We start from the raw sequence: 17,850 nt of genomic DNA, 5'->3' as shown, positions 1-17,850 counted from the left end.
TTGACAAACTTATAACATATGGAATCTCACTGTAACCACAAAAGTCAAGATCTTCCTTTAGCTAGCACATTTTGGCAGGTATTTTCGTGTATGATGATTTGCACCTTCTGTAATGATCATCTAGAATGCGTCACCCACATCTTCGAATGCGAATACATCAAAAGAATTTACAACCATCTTTCTACTAGGCTGGGTCTGAAAGGATGGCCGACATCCTAGAGCACTATCATTCATGGAACGCTAACTACATTCCACCGTTCTTAAGGAAAGGTTAAAGGTTTTGAAATGTTGCTTCAATCATCTGGTGGAAGCTATGGAGGGAAAGAAACAATAGAATTTTTAATTTCTCAATACTAACACCCACTGAATTCCTCCTAGACATATTGCACCTCTGGAGGAAGTGCTTTTTTTTGCTATTCTTTTTAAAGGCTCCACTTCTTTTGAAACCTTTTACCTCGCTTTTCCTTTTGTAATATATATATATATATATATATTTTTTTTTTCTGTAACCCAATTTTTCTCAATAAAAAAAATGTAAATCATGCAGCTTGAACAATATCCTAGCCGGTATTTAATCAAAAAAATAAAAAAATAAAAAAATATCCTAGCAGGTGAAATACCCAGTTTCCCACCGTGTCAATAACAAATTATTATGGTTTAACCAGGACATCGTACATTCCCGCCACCACCCTCTCTCTCAAGAAAACAATAAAATAAAACAAAGATAAAAGAATTAAGCAATTGTTTTGAATAATCTCTTAACATAAAATTGAACAATCTAAATTAATCCAAAAAGAAAAATATGATCTAAAGACAAACGAAAATATAAATCTGATAACAATGTTACAAATTAATGAGCATCCACCATCTCAAGTTCAATGAGAACACAACTTTCCCCACACATCTTTCTCTTGCATATATAAGGATTAAAAAAAGAGTAGTTTTGCAGTCAATATCTCATGGACATAGGTGGCGAGCTTGGATGTCGAAAGTATCATAATTTACATCTTATCCAAGTTAAATAATTTTAACTAGATGTACAAACTGAAGCTGACGAGATGATTCATCTCGTTCTGTTAGCCGCAAGGACAAGCATCAGAGCACACTCAGTACGTAAAAAAGAAGGCACTGTAGACTAGTGATATCTTCTTTACGTGAAGGGCGTGCCTCAATTTGGATGGAAGTAAACTTTTATTGTCAGACAAATCATCCAGCTGAAACTTGTAAGCCAGCAGCTCTCTTTTGAGATTCTGTTATGGCTTCTCACAGGAAACTTGTTCCAAGTGAAAGATCACTAAAATTGGAAAGAATCTGTGAGCGGGTTGTTCCAGTTTGGTGAGCAATTTCTAGCTGTTCTTCCAATGGGAGCATCTCATAACTGCAAAAAGAAAAGAAAAGAACAAATAAAAAGACTAGTTCAACATAGTATGCAGCCTAACATTAATATACCAGGATACATTTAGCCATCAAATTTATATTTTGATCAAAAACTATAAAGGAAAGTGGTCCAAGAGTAAGGTATAGGAGTTAAAATATAAGTTCTTTAACATATAATTTCTTTACTTCATACTTCTATCTAATATGCTTCAATCTGGTATTGAACTGAAATTGTTTGACATGATGATTTTCGTATATAATGTAAACACAGTATTCTTATTAGCCACTTATGTTCCATGGCTGGTCAGCAAACAGTCCAACCTTGCTACATCTTTTTACATGCTCAAGTGTTAGAATGCGTAATTTAAACCATTGTTCTCTAAGGTGACCTCTGGTTGTGGAATAACTCCGAACTAGTTTAGCTATAATTATTTCTAAGGTTCAAAAAATTGGGGTCGGGATTACGATAAGCCTTCCAAAAAAACGATACGTATCGGCCGAATCGGATCGGATCGGATTTTTTTAACTACATAAAATTATAAATATTATTTAAAAATGTAGAAAAATTTCTAAAAATTTAGAAAACAAGACACAAAAATAAGAAAATAATAATTATTTACATATGAGCTTTAAAAATTAAATAAAAGTACTAACTTACTCAAAGGTCAAAATTCAATGAATACCAAGTTAGCTCTCGTAAATCCGTGTGATCGTCATTATAATCACCATAAGTTTGAAAATAATGATGTCTAAGGTCTGGTGCTCCAAAGAGTAATGCATCATACCATTCATATCAAATTAATCTTGTTGAATCTCACGATAATAATCAATATGTGGATCTTGTGTCTGAAGATACTGAAGAGGATATTGAAGAGGATAATAACTAGCATATGAATCATGTGATTATTCCAAATAATGAATACTTGATGAACCATAGTTCGTTGGAGTGGGATTTGTGTCGCCGAATTTCGTCGGAGTTTGTTGGAGCTAGATCTCTTCATTAGAAAATGAGAGTGAGAAGGAAATGACAAAGTAGTGAAAGAAAGAGAATGAGAAGAAAAGAGAGAAAGGGAAAGAGCTCGAGGACATCAATAATTGATGTCTCTGGGTCAAATCTGGGTCAGATCCATAATGGATCTGGCTCGGTTTGATCAAAACCGGCCGATCCCGATCCTAGCCGATCCTGAACGATCCTAGCCGATTCCAATCATTTGGTTGGGATCGGCCATGGATCAGGATCGGGTTTGGCCAATCCTGATCCTACAAACCTTATTTCTTAAACTTGCATAAGGAAGCTTATACCGTTTAGGCTATTATGGTATTTGATTGAAAACCAATATAATAGTATAATAATTACACTAATGTAACATAAAAAGTAAAATTTAAGAGACATTTTAGCAAACGACCAAAACACCCTTTATTAATGGGACGGATGAGAGGAGAGGAGAGGAGAGGAGAGGAGAGAGGATAGGGAAAATGAAATGATAGTTGATTGAAGTGATGTATTTTTAAGAGAAAGAGTAATTAGATTTTCGATGGAAAAGGAGAGGAGAGAGAAGTAGGTATTAGTAAATTAGTATTGAGAGAAATTACTATTTGGATACTAAACTAGTATAAAGCTCACTCACTATACTAGAATAAATTTATGCTTAGTCCACGACCTAACGGAGTCTAACAACTTAAACTTTTAGAGCAATTAGTAAGTCCACATAGTATTAGAGCAGGAAGTCTTGGTTTCAAGGCCACACACATAAGGAGTGTTAAAATATAAAGAAATAAAATCATCATCTATCAGGCTATCAATTCAGTAATCGTCTAAGCTAATATTACTACACTCATAATGATGAAAAATATATGCAGTAGGAAAGAAATTAACAAATAATCCGTAGGAATCTATTTTACTTTAGAACTCGTCCAAACTTAGGCATATTTCCATAAAAGTTCCTCGATATTCGGGTGTGGTTTTTGTACAACTTCTGTAAATCCATCGGCACCATCCACATATTTTCTGTATGCATTGCAACACAATTAGTGACCTTGATTCCATCTATCAGTCTTGCATATTTGCTAATATCTAGCAACATATGCCACTGGAACACACTCAGTGTAATTTAAGAACTCTTAAATTGCACAACATAAACAGTCACACGTTAGGACCTTTCTAGTGTCCTCAGATCTTGTTCAACTAAAGAAAAGAGGTGAGGAGCGAGACTAATACAGTGCCGCCCTTGCATTGCCGTCGCTGTTGTTGAGCTCTGCAGTCATCAAGCTCCATTTTCCCCCTCCACTCTTGATCATGCCCTAGGATGAACGAGGAAGATGACCCAAATGTGACAAAAATAAAAAGATCCGCAAAGTGCATCTACCTTAAGTAGCGGATCCACTTTCCAGATCTTTTTATTTTTGACCCATTTGGGTCGTCTTTCTCATTCGTCCAACCTAGGGCATGGTTGAGAGAGGAGGGGCAAGGGGGAGCTTAACAACGGAAATGGTGATGGTGACTGTGGAGCTCGACGACAGCGACGGCTTCACATTTATCCGTAGGAGGCGAGAGGAGAGATGCCGTGCAGCACTCCTCGTGACACGTGCCGATACTACACTGGCACGGCAAGTGTCGACCCGCACGGGTTGTGTCAGTTGGCATGACAATCCTTGGACAGACCACCATTGAATCCTGAAACCTAAACATAAAAAATGAACATCTGTATAATCCTGCCAAACATATAAAGAAGGTATACTGAGAATAGCCAGAAGCATCGAAAATGCCAAAGATTCTGATTAAACACTGTAAATTACCCAGGTCCCTCACTGAAAATGGACCATTAAAGAAACACAGCAAGAATAACATACAGATACTATTATGAATTTAATTGGACACAGTCCATAAAACAGCTAATGAGTATAAAATTTGAAAGAAGAGAAGAATAATAGGTCATAACTCATGAAAGAGTAAAAATCTGTAAAGGTTCAGTAAGATTTAAAGGTTCACTTACTGCGAAAGAAGTTCTAAGTCAACCATATTATCAGGGCCCGGACGATGTGCTTTGCCATTCGAATGGAACTGTCGGAATGATCTGGGATTTAGGCCACAGACATGGGGGACAACATCCACTAGCTTCCTCTGTAATGCCTGAAGTCGACGGTATGTGAGCTCATCAAGTGGTGCAATACATCCAATGCTACCATCTAGTGTGCTGAATAAAAGAGCAAATCTATTGGTCTTTTCAGACACTGGTGCTGTATTTGTTCTATCAGAGGAAGTAGAGAGCATCTGCAAGCGCAAGAACTTTGTCACATGGGCTCCAGCATGAAATTCTGCTCTTGGCAAGAGCTTTTGCCCTTTCCAGCTCTCTAACATTTTTGGTGCATAATAGAAGATCTGCATCAAACTGGAAATTAGAGGTGCCCATTGGAACATAACTATCGTCAAAATACTAAGTGTTCTTGGTGTATTTTTTATGAGAATAAAAAGAAGATACTGGTAATTCATGGTTCATAGCTTCAATTTACTTAATAGAGCAGAGGTGCATATGTAACGTTGTGTTTTTTGAACAAGTACATATGAACTGCAACACTCATAATATGGTTTCACTATCAGAAAACATCCAATTAAAAGAACAGACTTAGTGTCACTATCCATGTATACAATCAGAGTCCTTAACGTAGCATTTCATATCTTTTTAAGACTATCCGCATTTGGCATATCCTTCTTGTGGTGTATCCCTAATATAGCATCATAAATGATGACCTTGAAGTTGCCTAAACTATACAAGGACGTCGAACAAGAAAGAAGCAAGACTCATCCCCTCTTCGCTGCCTTTATTAGAATATAAAAGATAAAAACCACCTTTCTCTAGTCTAGAACAAGGAACAAGGTCCACTTTCTCTTTTCTTTAAAAGTTTTTATCATGACGTTTATTAGATAACAAATTCGTGAACAAAAACCTATGCATTTAAGTTATACCAATGTATTAAAAAGCGGTTGTGGATTGCAGGCAGTCACCCGACGACGTAGCATCTATGTGGAAGATGGGTGCCAAGGCCGTTTAGCATGTTTAATATATAAAAAATTAAAAATAATTATATATGATATATAACATATACTAATGTAATATATAATAAAATTTTTAATAGTGCACTACACCAAAATAGAATATTTATTGCAGTACTCTATGAAAATTACAAATGGGAAGCCTTAGAAAATTGTTGTTCCAGATAGCGGTCCACTTTAGCGGAAACAGTATGACACCTATTTCTCAAAATGTTTTGAAGCGGCCACCTACTCTTCTATAAAGCTTAAAAAATAGACTTATTTAGCCAAAAAGTTCTCTAAATAGAACTTTTAGAAAAAAAAGAAGGGAATTGGTATGGAGACTTGAGAGATAGGATAATGGGTGATGCATCCCATGTCCGGCTTCTAGAGTATTTCAGAACCACTATTATGCGATTAGAAGCTTCAGATAAAGAAATAAAAAAAAGAGAAATAGCTAGAAGCTTCTACAATCTATTCTGCCTTTTCTCATCATCAACCAAAATAGTCTCTCTCAATCGTGCTCTTTCCCCCATCAACATTGACCTTGCCGATTTGCCCTTGTCGCTTTCTTTCCTCGGTCTGAATGGATTCTTGGTCTCTATTGGAATCCATCATCAATTTTCAATCTTCATCATTTACAGCGGTGACCTATGTCGGAAGATGCCAACTGGAGGATAATTTATAGCAAGGGATTAGCTATACGCGAGGTCTAGCAAGCAAGATCTACTCCAATCAATAATCATGAATATCTAGCGGCAGGGATCATTTCTTCTATCTATGACTTGATTGCAATAGATTGGTTTGTGTTTAAACGAATCTGTGTCCTTTTTCTCTCTAAAGTGAGGTCGTTCCACGTAAAAAGTGTTGTTAGTGTTGCTTTATTTTTCTTATTATGGTTTAGATCTAAAGTGAGGTCGTTCGAAGTATTTGTTATAATTCCGCATTTAAACAATGCAGTCTAGCATTTTTTTATATATAAAAAATTAAAAATAAGTATATAATATATTTTTAATACTAATATAGTATATATAAAATTTGTTTTTTGTAATAATGCACTACACCAAAATATCAAATAGCATAATTACAATATCACAAACATAACTAGTTTATAAGAATCACAACCAAATATCTAAAACAAATAACATGATCAAAGATTAACAATGATAAAAGGGAAAAAGTTTTCCTTCAGCAAACTAACAATAAGGCTATGATGATGCTCTTGCTGCAAGGATTTTAGTGTCCTTGGAACTAGGTGTGCTGCATGCTCAGTGGCATGGCTTGTTCATTCAACACATTTCATCATGTCGACAACATCCCAAGGGAGAGGAAAAGGGAATGATTGCCATAGAAACATTTGGAGAAGATTGATGGAGACATAGAAAATGAGATTATTAGAGGATCTATGATAAAGAAAACAAACCCTTCAACCAACTTACTACCGCGAGTTATATTGTGAAAAAGGAGGTTTCATTTTGCTTTCTTTCTCTCATTTTTTAAGCCAACCCAATCCAAGGAATGTCACTTATCTTCCTTTTTACCTATGATGTGTTATGGCAGAGAAATGATACGAACCCACCAAGGATCATAATCAAATCTGCCCTGACAGCAAATAAGGGCCCCTATTGCTGTTCGGGTGTGGTGTGCACCAAAGTCTAGTGGGTGCACACCGAGCTTGGATTACTGACGAATTTTTGGAAGCGGTGCACACCGATACAGACTAGCAAGTATGGTGAAGCTAATATAGTGGTCTATTGCAGATAAGACTTTAGGTGAGACTTTCAGAGATTGTAGGGGGTTGTGAGGTAGTGTTTGGACTGAAGGGAAAGGGTCATGGAAAGGTATAGCTTAGCGATAGGATGATCTAGGAATTAGATATGGTTGATGATAGATGAATTAAGGCTAGGGTTGACGAAGATGGTGGTTGTGCATAGTGAGAGAGTACCATTGCAGAAGATAAAGAAAGAGAAAGACTTCTAGAAGATAGAGAGAGCTAGAGAAAGAGAGACAGGGAGATTGAGGAATAAAAAAAAGTCTTAAAAACTGAATAAGAAATAAACTATTAAGCTATATAAACAGTCCCAAAATCTCTCAGGTTGATTCTCCATTCCGTCCTAGATAGAGTCCGATTGAAAAAAATCCGAATACAAAAAGTTTATACACGTCAACGATCTAATTTATCCGGTTTCATAGTTTTCAAACAATGCGTGAATATCTATTGATTATTTTCCCGGAACAGTGGAAGACTGTAAATTTCTGCAATTTAGGAACTTAAACTAATTTTGACTTAAAACTCAATCCTGACTTGGATCATATTAAGAAAGAGACGCAGAGAACGAAAAGGCGTAGGTGGAGGTGGTGGTGTATAACGGATAAAGAGAGAGATAGACAGACAGAGATGGAGATAGAGAGACCACTAACTGTAGCAGTTGAGACGATGCCCACCATTGTCCGTCCATCGACGAGCACGAGAGAGTTTCCAAGTGAAAGATGAGGTATTAAGGTTAGGGATGTTGCTATTTGCATGGGATTGGTGCAAGCTGAGTTTGTTTGTTTTTTTTAATTAATAGCTTGTTGGGCCGCCTCTACCTTGGTGACTCCCCAAAACCTGACAATGCAGCCCAGCCACCTTGCTGGGGCACATATGTTCAACGTGAGGCACAAGGCAGCCACATAGGCAGTCGCTTCAATACACTGTTTAAAACACATGGGCTTTCTTTTATTTCTCATTAACTGATCAGTTTTAGATGTAACAGATACTTTCGTGGTATATATATATAATGGGATAAGAGGGCATTGAAGTCCATGTGTCGAGGATGTCATATTTCAATATTTATTTCTTGAGATTTTTAATGCATAGTGTGGCAACAGTTGGACACTTAAACTCCTATCCCAATGTAATTTTTTTAAGAAGTTAAATTTGAAATGGAAGAAAATGTAGTAGTTATATTTGTCAGAAGATAAATTTTAGGGGTGTATTCGTTTAGGATCCACTTTATAGTTTTCTTCGCATAAGTTTACTCTTTTTGTCAAGCTACCCCTTTATTCGGGCATGACATCGGCTTGTGGAAGATCATGGTAGAAGAAGTAATAAATAGGAGTCCATTAATAGAGAATAACATATGTGAGAATAGACTTAAATGGTTTGACATGTCCAACAGAGAGCATAGGTGCACTAGTAGAAGGAATGGTTTCATTCAAATAGAAGGTTACTTAAAAGGTAGGGAGAGACAAAAACTAAATGTGCAGAATTAGCAAGAAAAGAATATTATAGCTCTTGATTTGGTACAAATGGATGCATTAAACTAGATGAATGGATAAAATAGATCCATATAGCACTTGATTGATTTATACTCCACAAAGCCAACAATTTATCCTGCCAGTTCAAGTGACGCTCCATCATTAATACATAGAAGTTGCATGTACAAAATGCATATTGAATAATAGTAATGACATTTTTAATGTATCTTCATTTTCCCCCACAAACACATTCATTTGTCAAATAGATAAAAGTTTCATCTCAAGAAACATTAATTTGTGAATTGAGTGAATCTGGAGAAATTTTAACTATTCTAAATCTATCACTATTTGTTTTACGCATACAATTCAATTCAAAACTTAAATATGAATCTAGATGAGTGTTGCTAAACCGAATAATGACTTTCAAATATAAATCACTTTCTTGTTCAGCGCTTTGTGTTAAAAATTTGAAAGTCACTTAGTAAACTACTAAGTCTTAGGGGGGAAATTTTCCACAAGTCATTGAATCTAAAAGCTTTTTAAGTGGAAATTTCTCCTCCTAACACTTGGCAATTTGCTTAGAAGACTTTCAAATTTTATCATAAGTTGTTGAACAGAAAAATGACTATATTTGGAAGCCATTGTTCGGTTTAGCAGTTTTGCTAACTAGACAAATCTCACATAGATTCATATTTAAAATCTAAAGTGTACTGGATGCATAAAAAAATGTTTGGGAGGGCTAATTTATTCAAAATCTCAAATATAGAAGTACATTAGGTTTCGTAATTTGGAATTTTGAGTGATTCTAGAAGCACAATAGAGTTGGAGTTCAAATTTAATTGAGATATCTAAAGAGAATTCTTGCAAAAATATTTGAACTTGTACAACTATGAGACTTCTAGTTGGCACTGCCCACCAGCAACATATAGTAGTTGTGTTGCTGCTACAGAGATAAGAAATAGTGTAAGAGAAAGTGGTTGGGAACATCAATGACCAAATCAGGAGAAACAAAGTGGAAAGAGCGTATGCATGAAGAGAAAGAAGGTTACAACTTACAAGTTGATGGTGGTTCTCTTATTCATAGGCTGATATTGAGGACATCACTAAACATAGAACAGACTCAACTTTTACTATTATATTCATACTTGCGAGATAATATCAAAAGATTCAAGACATCACCAATTTTTTTCTTTAGAAAACCATGTCCTTAACATGGGTTTCCTAGTATGTACGCCATGTACACTAACTCCATAATTGAGAATCAAAGACAGAATAATACCACTAAAAGCTAGAATATTAAGGACATCACTACACATAGGACAGACTCAACTTTCACTATTATATAAATACTTGCGAGATAATATCAAAAGATTCAAGACATGACCAATTTTTTTCTTTAGAAAGCCATGTCCTTAACATGGGTTTCATAGTATGTACGCTAACTCCATAATTGAGAATCAAAGGCAGAATAATACCACTAAAAGCTAGAATTGCAACAATTGATTAGAGGTGAACAAGAAATACAGTTTATTATAATATATTAAGATCTAAGGCAAGGATTGCCATGCCATGCCAACTTGTGGTTGGCATGTGGCACGAGGGTGTCGCACGGCACCTATCCTCTCACATCTTTGCAACGATCCATGAAGCCGTTGCCACCGCCCTTGCCACTTGTCGTCGCCCTTTCGCTCACGTGCCGCTCATGTGCCTTAGCGGTAAGGAAGAAGACGATGGAAGCAAGTCGAATTAAATCATTTCAATTCTGCCACTAGGGCATGCGAGGACAAGTAGTATCCCTCTCTCCTCATTCTCTCCTCTTGTATGGGGTCAGCAGAGGGTGAAGCCTCTATTCTTGCGGCATGTGTTATTGATAGGTTCTCGAACCAAAGATAAGCTATGCAACTATTCCTTCAAGATTTGAATGTATTACATGAATCAGTCCGCGCAACCGTGAGAAAATATTCGTCGATATTATTCTTGTAGTCAGAAAATTACGAAACCAATTAGGTTAGATCCGTAACTTCCTAATCTACAACTTTCGTATTTACACCCTTCGCAGATTTGAACTGTAGCAGGGGCGAAAACACGAAATAATGTGGGTGATGGTGGTGGTGACGAGTGTAATGGATGTTAGGGTTATGGATGGATATAGAGATGAAGGTGAATTGAGGATGTGATTTAGGGATGTAGACGAAGGGAACGAAGTGGTCGAGATCCCAAAGAAGAGTGGTGGCTCGACAGTCGAGAGAGATTAAAAATTAGGAGAAACCTTGCTAACAATAGAGGTGGAAGGATGATGTAGAGGAAGGAGAGAGAAGTCTAGAGAGAAGATAGAAGGCAAGAAATCAATAATCTAATAGAATAATGAAGTTAGCTGTCATCCACATATATATAAAGGCTAGCCAACAAGTCCTAAAATAATATGAAACCCTAATTCTAGAACATTCCCGTCAATCGCGTTCGAATGCGCCTGATCGCATTCGAACGCACCAAAAGATGTTCTCTGTATGTGCGAACGTGACGCAGGCATTCGAACTCGTCCGACCGCATTCGAACGCACAATATGCATTCTCTGTATTTGCAAACCTAATGCAGGTGTTCGCAAGGGCGTTCGAACGCGACCCCTCCTGCGTTCAAACGCGACCTACATGAATTTTATTTTAATAAAAATAAACACCTAATGCAATAAGAAAAGTTCCTAACTAAGTGTATTAGTCATGTAGGCATAACAATCTTTGGTCTAAGGAAGACCCTTCTTAGTATCCCGATTAACTTATTGACTTCTTATAGGTTCTAAACAAAAAGAGGAAAAATAGATAATACAAATGTCAGAACCAGAAAAAATAAATAAATAAATAATTAGGGGTTGAGAGAGGAGGGTGCACGTGCTCTGCACGTGCAGCCCCTCCCCTCTCCCTCTCCGGCACGCGACGAGGCACAAAAAAAAGAGAGGGATTTCATCTAATCCGAATCGGATTAGATGAAATCCTCTTCTAATCTATAAATTAAACCCTAATTCTCTCTCTCTCTCCTCAACCCCCCAGCCTTCTCCTTCGTTTTCTTTCTTTTCTCACAATCGGAGTCGTCACTATGGAATCAGATCGCCGGAGGAAATTGGGACCACTACAGTCCTCTCTGGTGAGCCCTCTCTCATCCCTCTAGTTTAATTTCAGTTTAATAAAGTAAATTAGAAATACCTAATTTGGGGATTTCGGCTTCGCCGGCCGGCAGCTTCGGGCTGCTGCTGCTCGTGCTCGAGAGCTCCAAGCCATTGGCCTCGCACCATGGTTGCCTTCTAGAAGAGCCCTCGTGGCTCCAGTAGTCTTCGGCTTCAGAGTCAGCTGTCGGTGGTGGGTTCTCCTCCACCTTGTGAGGACGACAGAAAGAGAGAGAGGGAGAGAGGAGAGGTTGAGAATGGTCGTGAACCGCCGCCGGCGGGGGTCGCCGGCAGTCACCCTCCCCCCTCGATTCTCCTCTTCTCACGTCGGTCGCGAGAAAATAGGGAAGGGTTGGTTGGGCTCGGGTTTAACCCGAGCCAACCCTTTTTTTTCCATTTAAGTTCGGCTTCGGGTCGGGCTTGGATTTCGGATCCACAGACCCGACCCGAATCGGTTATTTTGGATGGGCTGCGGGTTGGCCCGTAGCAAGGCCCAGGCCAATTAGCTTTATTTTTTTGGAATGGGCCGGGCCAATAGTAGCCCAGCCCAATCCAAATGGGTAAATTAAACCCATTTTAGTTCTTTTTAGTTTTTAAATTTTAAAAATATTGATATTACTCAAATTAAATTTTTTATTATTATCTATTATTAAAGGTGGTGAATTTTAGTACGTGAGCTAGAGATTTGAGATTTCGGTTGTCTTGCCTAGACTCAGGTGAGTGGATTCACTTACATATTTATTTTCTTATATTTCGTATCTTTGTCAGACCATGTAAATTTTCTGTGTGCAAATTATTTATTTCACCCTTACGTGTAAAAATTTAATTGTTGCAATTTCTGTGTGCAAATCTATTTATTTCATCGGTACGTGCGAAAATATAATTGTTATATTTTATGTGCATTTAATTATTATACTCAGTGCATCACCATACTTCGTGCAGATATTGAAATTTGTGAAAATAAAAATGAGATTAGTATTGGTACGACTTAGAGAACAGTCCCGGTATAAATCGTTTGTGATTTTCCGTGGTGACTCAAGTCTATTTGGAAGCCTAGGTGACTCGAGATGATTTCTAGTTGATGTGGATCCACAGAGTTTAGACCCATTGAGACATATGACAGTATAAATATTAAAAAGATGTTAATATATTGAAAACGTGCAAGGTTACAAGTTGTGACTCTCTCTATTGTTATCTTTGTTATTATTTAGAGAGCATGCCTATTGCATACTGTTATGGATATTGTTGCTCTTAGTTTAATTTATTCAGCATTAATATGATTTAAAATTTATTTAGTTTTCGAGTGGATTCCACTCACTGAGCTATAGTTGTTGGCTCATGGATTCTATTTTTTTTGTATTTGTTTATCTATTTCAGGTAATAGTCAGCGGGGCGACTGAGCGAAATTTACCCGGACTCCACCTCCACTTAGGATTCACCTATTTACTTTTCCGCTCTGTTAGATATTATGCTATAGAATAGAAGTTTTATTTATTTAGTTTAGAGACAATAAAACAGTAACATTGTTTTATGTTTATTGCAATTAGTTTTAAATTTAATAAAGCAGATTTTTATTATTTTTATTTATTTATTTGGCCATCGTACACGTAGAAAGTATTGATAAGGCTTCGTGTATCTAAAATATATTGAGATGCATGGCCGATTATGATTCCTATTTCGGGTCGTGACACAGGTTGAGGAAAACGAGAATAATCATTATCATTCCTCTCAAAATTGCATCTCTACTAAGCTTGAATGTTCTTCATCTCATGTTGCCGAATTTAGTAGTTTATATTGCACTTGCACATGAAGAGAAAGCTACCACTTGCTATGAAACCATTTCTTTACAATGTTTACAACTACAAACTTAAATAAGTTCTGATAACACTTTCCAAAATATGTTGTTACTTGAGGTTAGAGGAAGTCTTTTTCCTCATCTTATCGTTCTCTTATTTGGGCACTGTTTTCCTTCACAATTTGTGCTAGGTTTTACAATCCATCTAAAGAAACTTCCACAATAAAATAAAATAACAATTTTATGTAGGAACCTTCCAAGAGACAATTGATTAATTACCCAAGAGACAACAACTTCCATAGAAACCTTATAAATAATACATAAACGAGGGATTACCACCTTTGCAGTGATAGAATTGATTAATTACCAAAATAAAATTGAACTAGAGTACTGTTATAGAGACAATTTTATGCAGTTCTATCTTGGCCAGGAGAAGAAACTAAAGAATACTATATATCAGTAGGAAAAATAAGATAAGAAAAGTTACTGTTACCATTCAACCGAAAAGTATAATGAGTATAAGTGAAAAATCACCTGAATATTTTTGTCCGCGTCTGAAACTACTAGACTCAATGTGCTCCCATCAATTAAGAACTCTGTTGCATAACAATCAAGAGCTCCAAAATCTTTTGCTAGCAAGCTCAACTGAGCACCTTGTTCTTTCCAATTAAGAAAATATATGCTTTTGTGAATGTCGCCAAACAAGATAAAATTTTTTACCTGAAACATCAGAAATTGCTTATTAATAGTACCAGTGTGGCAGTGTCAAACAAACACTCTTACACTTTCTTCAATAACAGTAACAGGAGAAAAAAAATGAACCATCAAGTAATAAAAATCAGCAGGTTCCTTCAAAGTTCAAGCTACATCTAGAAATGTCTGGTTCACAGGCAAATGGCTGCCAAGTTTGAAGAATAGAGCATTATTGATGCGGACATCAGTGACATATTATATAAGCACATGTATTAGTACAGTTCCTCCTTTATAAAATTAGTCTTAACTCAATTATTTTTATTATAAGTTTCATATCCAACCTAAAAAAAACCAAAACAATCCTCAGTCAATTTCTTCGTAGACAAATAATATTGCAAGTGAAAAATATCATACCACTTCTAAAGAAAATGTAGAAAAAACTAAAAGCGGGATATTGCAAGCCATTCTCATATTAAAAGGGATTAGCAACCTCGGCAACACAGATACTTTCATACTCTCACCGTATCCATATCAGATATGATACTGATACGATCTCCCCTTAGGCCAAGGTTCGATCTATCCTGATTTTCAGATCTGGACAGAATCTGACACAGAACTTTAGAAACAGATCCTAAAAGATACTGCCGTCTAATCAACTTGAGATTTTGATATGTTGTAGCTCCGGAAAAGAATTTTCCAACAAATTAAGTTTCAGGCGAATCGGATGTAGGGATCTCGAGATATCGTCTGATTAGTAGACGAATGTCAGGGGGTCTGTCTTAGGATCCGTGGATGAAGGCATGAGATCTTACATGATGGTAGATGGTGGTGGACCGGCGTTAATAGGGTGGCACCGGTGAATAAGTAGTGGTGGGAGGGTTATGGGTGATGGAAGGGTTAGGGCAAATGTTGGATAGATTGGCAGAAGGGGGAGGAGAGGGCCGCCCCTAAAAGACTAGGGTGATTGGCCAATCAAGGGAGGTTAGAAGTGGCGTCGTCGGAGAATCGAGAGAACGGGAGTGAAGAAGACGAAGAAAACGAGGCAAAAACTCAATTCATTCAATAATGACACCATAGTTGTCATCTACACCTTTAGAGGCTAACTAACAATTCAAAATTAACCTGATCGCATTCGAACGGACACATTTCTCCCTTCTCTGGATTTGCGAATGCGATGCAGGCATTCGCAGGTACGTTCGAACGCACAATTCACTCTCTGGATGTGCGAACCTGATGCAGGCGTTCGAACGCACTCCACCCGCGTTCGAACGCGACATACAGAAAAGTTATTTTTCTAGAATTAAACACTAAAACAAAAGACAAAGACATTCCTAAAGTGTATCCATGCTCGAGACGACATCGGTGAAATCCAAATCGTATCAGATACTCGTCAAATACTTCAAATACATATCTGATACTTCCTTAAAATATCTGAATATTAAAGATAAAATTAACGCTGTAGATATTTCTCGGATAGTTCTTAGATTCTTCATAGTTACTTTTAATTTTCTTATCAATGAGGCAAATCGAAGGAGCCATTACCTTTAATTTCTTATAAGATCTAAAAGGTTTCTCTTTGTGAAAAGATTTGAGTTCACTTATTTATTATATATATTATATTAGAAAATCATGTTACAATTATCAATTTCTCTTGATTTATAGATCGAATTCGCTTGTTTATCTTACATTTTAGTTAGTAATATAGTATATAGTATACTAGTTTGCGAAGAATAGTAATTCTTGTAATGAATAAATTGAAGGTGTCCTTATATACACTATCATCACCTTCTTCGTCGTAGATGAATTTTGGACATTCATAATCTAGTCCGGACAAATAGGAAGCTTCAAGCGATCTAGGATGCCACGAGATGAAGGTGTAGTTTGAACTAGGAATCCTAGGGTTGCCGATTAGGTAAAGTAGTTGCTAGGCACAAAGGATGAACCTATCGCTCCTAGTCAAAATTTTGAAACATAACTAAGGCGAAAAGCTCCATGAGCAACACGTTCACGGATGAAGTGAACGTGCTTGGTCCGAGCATGATGTATAAGCTACAGGATAAGCTTAGAAAGTTCATTTGCTGACATACTGGATGCTTACTGAAAGAGGGAATTGCACATTCATATCATATGCAACAATAATATATAATTCCTCAATTAAAAAAATGAAAGTATATAAGTTCACTAATATATATATATATGAGTGTCCGTTTGTGTAGATATAAATATATACATAAATGAGTTATGTATCTTAAGCATATCATATCCTAATTTTTCAAGATTTATTGTATTGGCATATCCATGTTGTATAATTGTATTGTATTTCTATCCCATATCGATAACCATACTTCATAGCCAGCAACTAACAAAATGTTGCAAACATTGAAACATCCCTAATAAAGAAAAGTAAAAAGTGTGGACCAATATGTAGAAACAAAATTTTCCTTCTTTGTGATAACCTGATATAGGACAAATTAGGGGTCCTAATATGTGATGGTGGACCTTCTGGTAGAAATGAATGAAGAAACGAGAAAAGGTATAAGATAAAGAGAGTAGGAGAGGAAGTAATTGATAGAAACTTCTTGTAAATCCATTTGTTCATTTATATTGTGTATATACATACATGCCCTTACCAAGAGTTTGGTAATATATAGTTAAATGTTTATTGAAACATAAACCTATTCTTAAAATAAGTATAACTTAATAAATACATGCTAAATTATACAGAAAAACTTAAGAATTTCTTAATGATAATAATTACAGATTCAGCATGCCTTATTGGGTCCTTAAAGCACTACAACATTAGGATCTGGATGTACACAAATGTAGAGTGGTTGTAGCTTGTGATCATTAACCCTTGATTGTGACTAGTCATACCTCCTAGATTCCTTTTCCAAATACGGTGTATTATATTTATATGTTTATGTGTGCATTTGTTGGCCTCTAGCATGAGTATATTTGAAATTAAAGGAGGTTAGCAATGCACATGTTGTTCATATCTTTTTTGGCTCCTTTTACAATCTAAATTCTAAAGAAGACATGATACGGTGAAGAGTACTAGATACTCAACAATTGATTTATTCTGAAAAGAATCATGAAATCACATTAGTAGGTAGTTGATATAGGTCGTAAGAATACCCGAGTAGAGTCCCAGAGTTAAGGGTAGATCTATTGTCTATAATCGCTGATATGCAATACATTAATTTGTATTGTGGTCCGTACCCAAGGTTAGGAATATGATATGCACAAACAACCGAGCAAGCCACTATCCCGTGTATGTGCATGGCAAGTTACCCACATACATTTGATGTCAACTAAAATGTGCAGTATTCCTTATTTAGGATTGTTATATTCACATAATTGATAGAATATGGATTGAGCCTTTGGGCTGGATTGTAGATCTGGATACTGAGTGTCTTGAACAGTTTCTAGTATTGTTCTTATCATTCAAAGCCGATATGATGATTGAGATGTTGTAACATGCATTGATTTTATTATTATGACAATTTGATTATCAAGTGGCTATAACATATCGTCTGTTGTTACATTTGATATACATGA

The 17,850-nt window shown here is 36.4% G+C and overlaps 1 protein-coding gene across 2 annotated transcripts in view; it reads right to left on the bottom strand.

Moving 5' to 3' along the window:
- Positions 1-826: 826 nt before the first annotated feature.
- The window catches only part of LOC140784464 (probable cleavage and polyadenylation specificity factor subunit 1), a 64,497-nt gene continuing 47,473 nt past the window's right edge, over positions 827-17,850 (bottom strand). For both annotated transcript variants that reach the window (XR_012108271.1, XM_073131885.1), the window contains exons 24-26: positions 14,134-14,319; positions 4,371-4,756; positions 827-1,378 (exon numbers count right to left, since the gene is read on the bottom strand). Coding sequence is in view for 1 of the 2 variants with exons in the window: in XM_073131885.1 (XP_072987986.1) it covers positions 1,264-1,378; positions 4,371-4,756; positions 14,134-14,319 (687 nt within the window). In the remaining variant the exon portion in view is untranslated. The remainder of the gene's footprint in view (positions 1,379-4,370; positions 4,757-14,133; positions 14,320-17,850) is intronic.

The sequence above is a fragment of the Typha latifolia genome, chromosome 3 (genome assembly GCF_019914945.1).
Source record: "Typha latifolia isolate L0001 chromosome 3, TyphaL0001v2, whole genome shotgun sequence".
NCBI classification, from domain to species: Eukaryota; Viridiplantae; Streptophyta; class Magnoliopsida; order Poales; family Typhaceae; genus Typha; species Typha latifolia.
The sequence above is the reverse complement of the archived record's forward strand: the minus strand, read 5'-3'. Positions and strand labels throughout refer to the sequence as shown.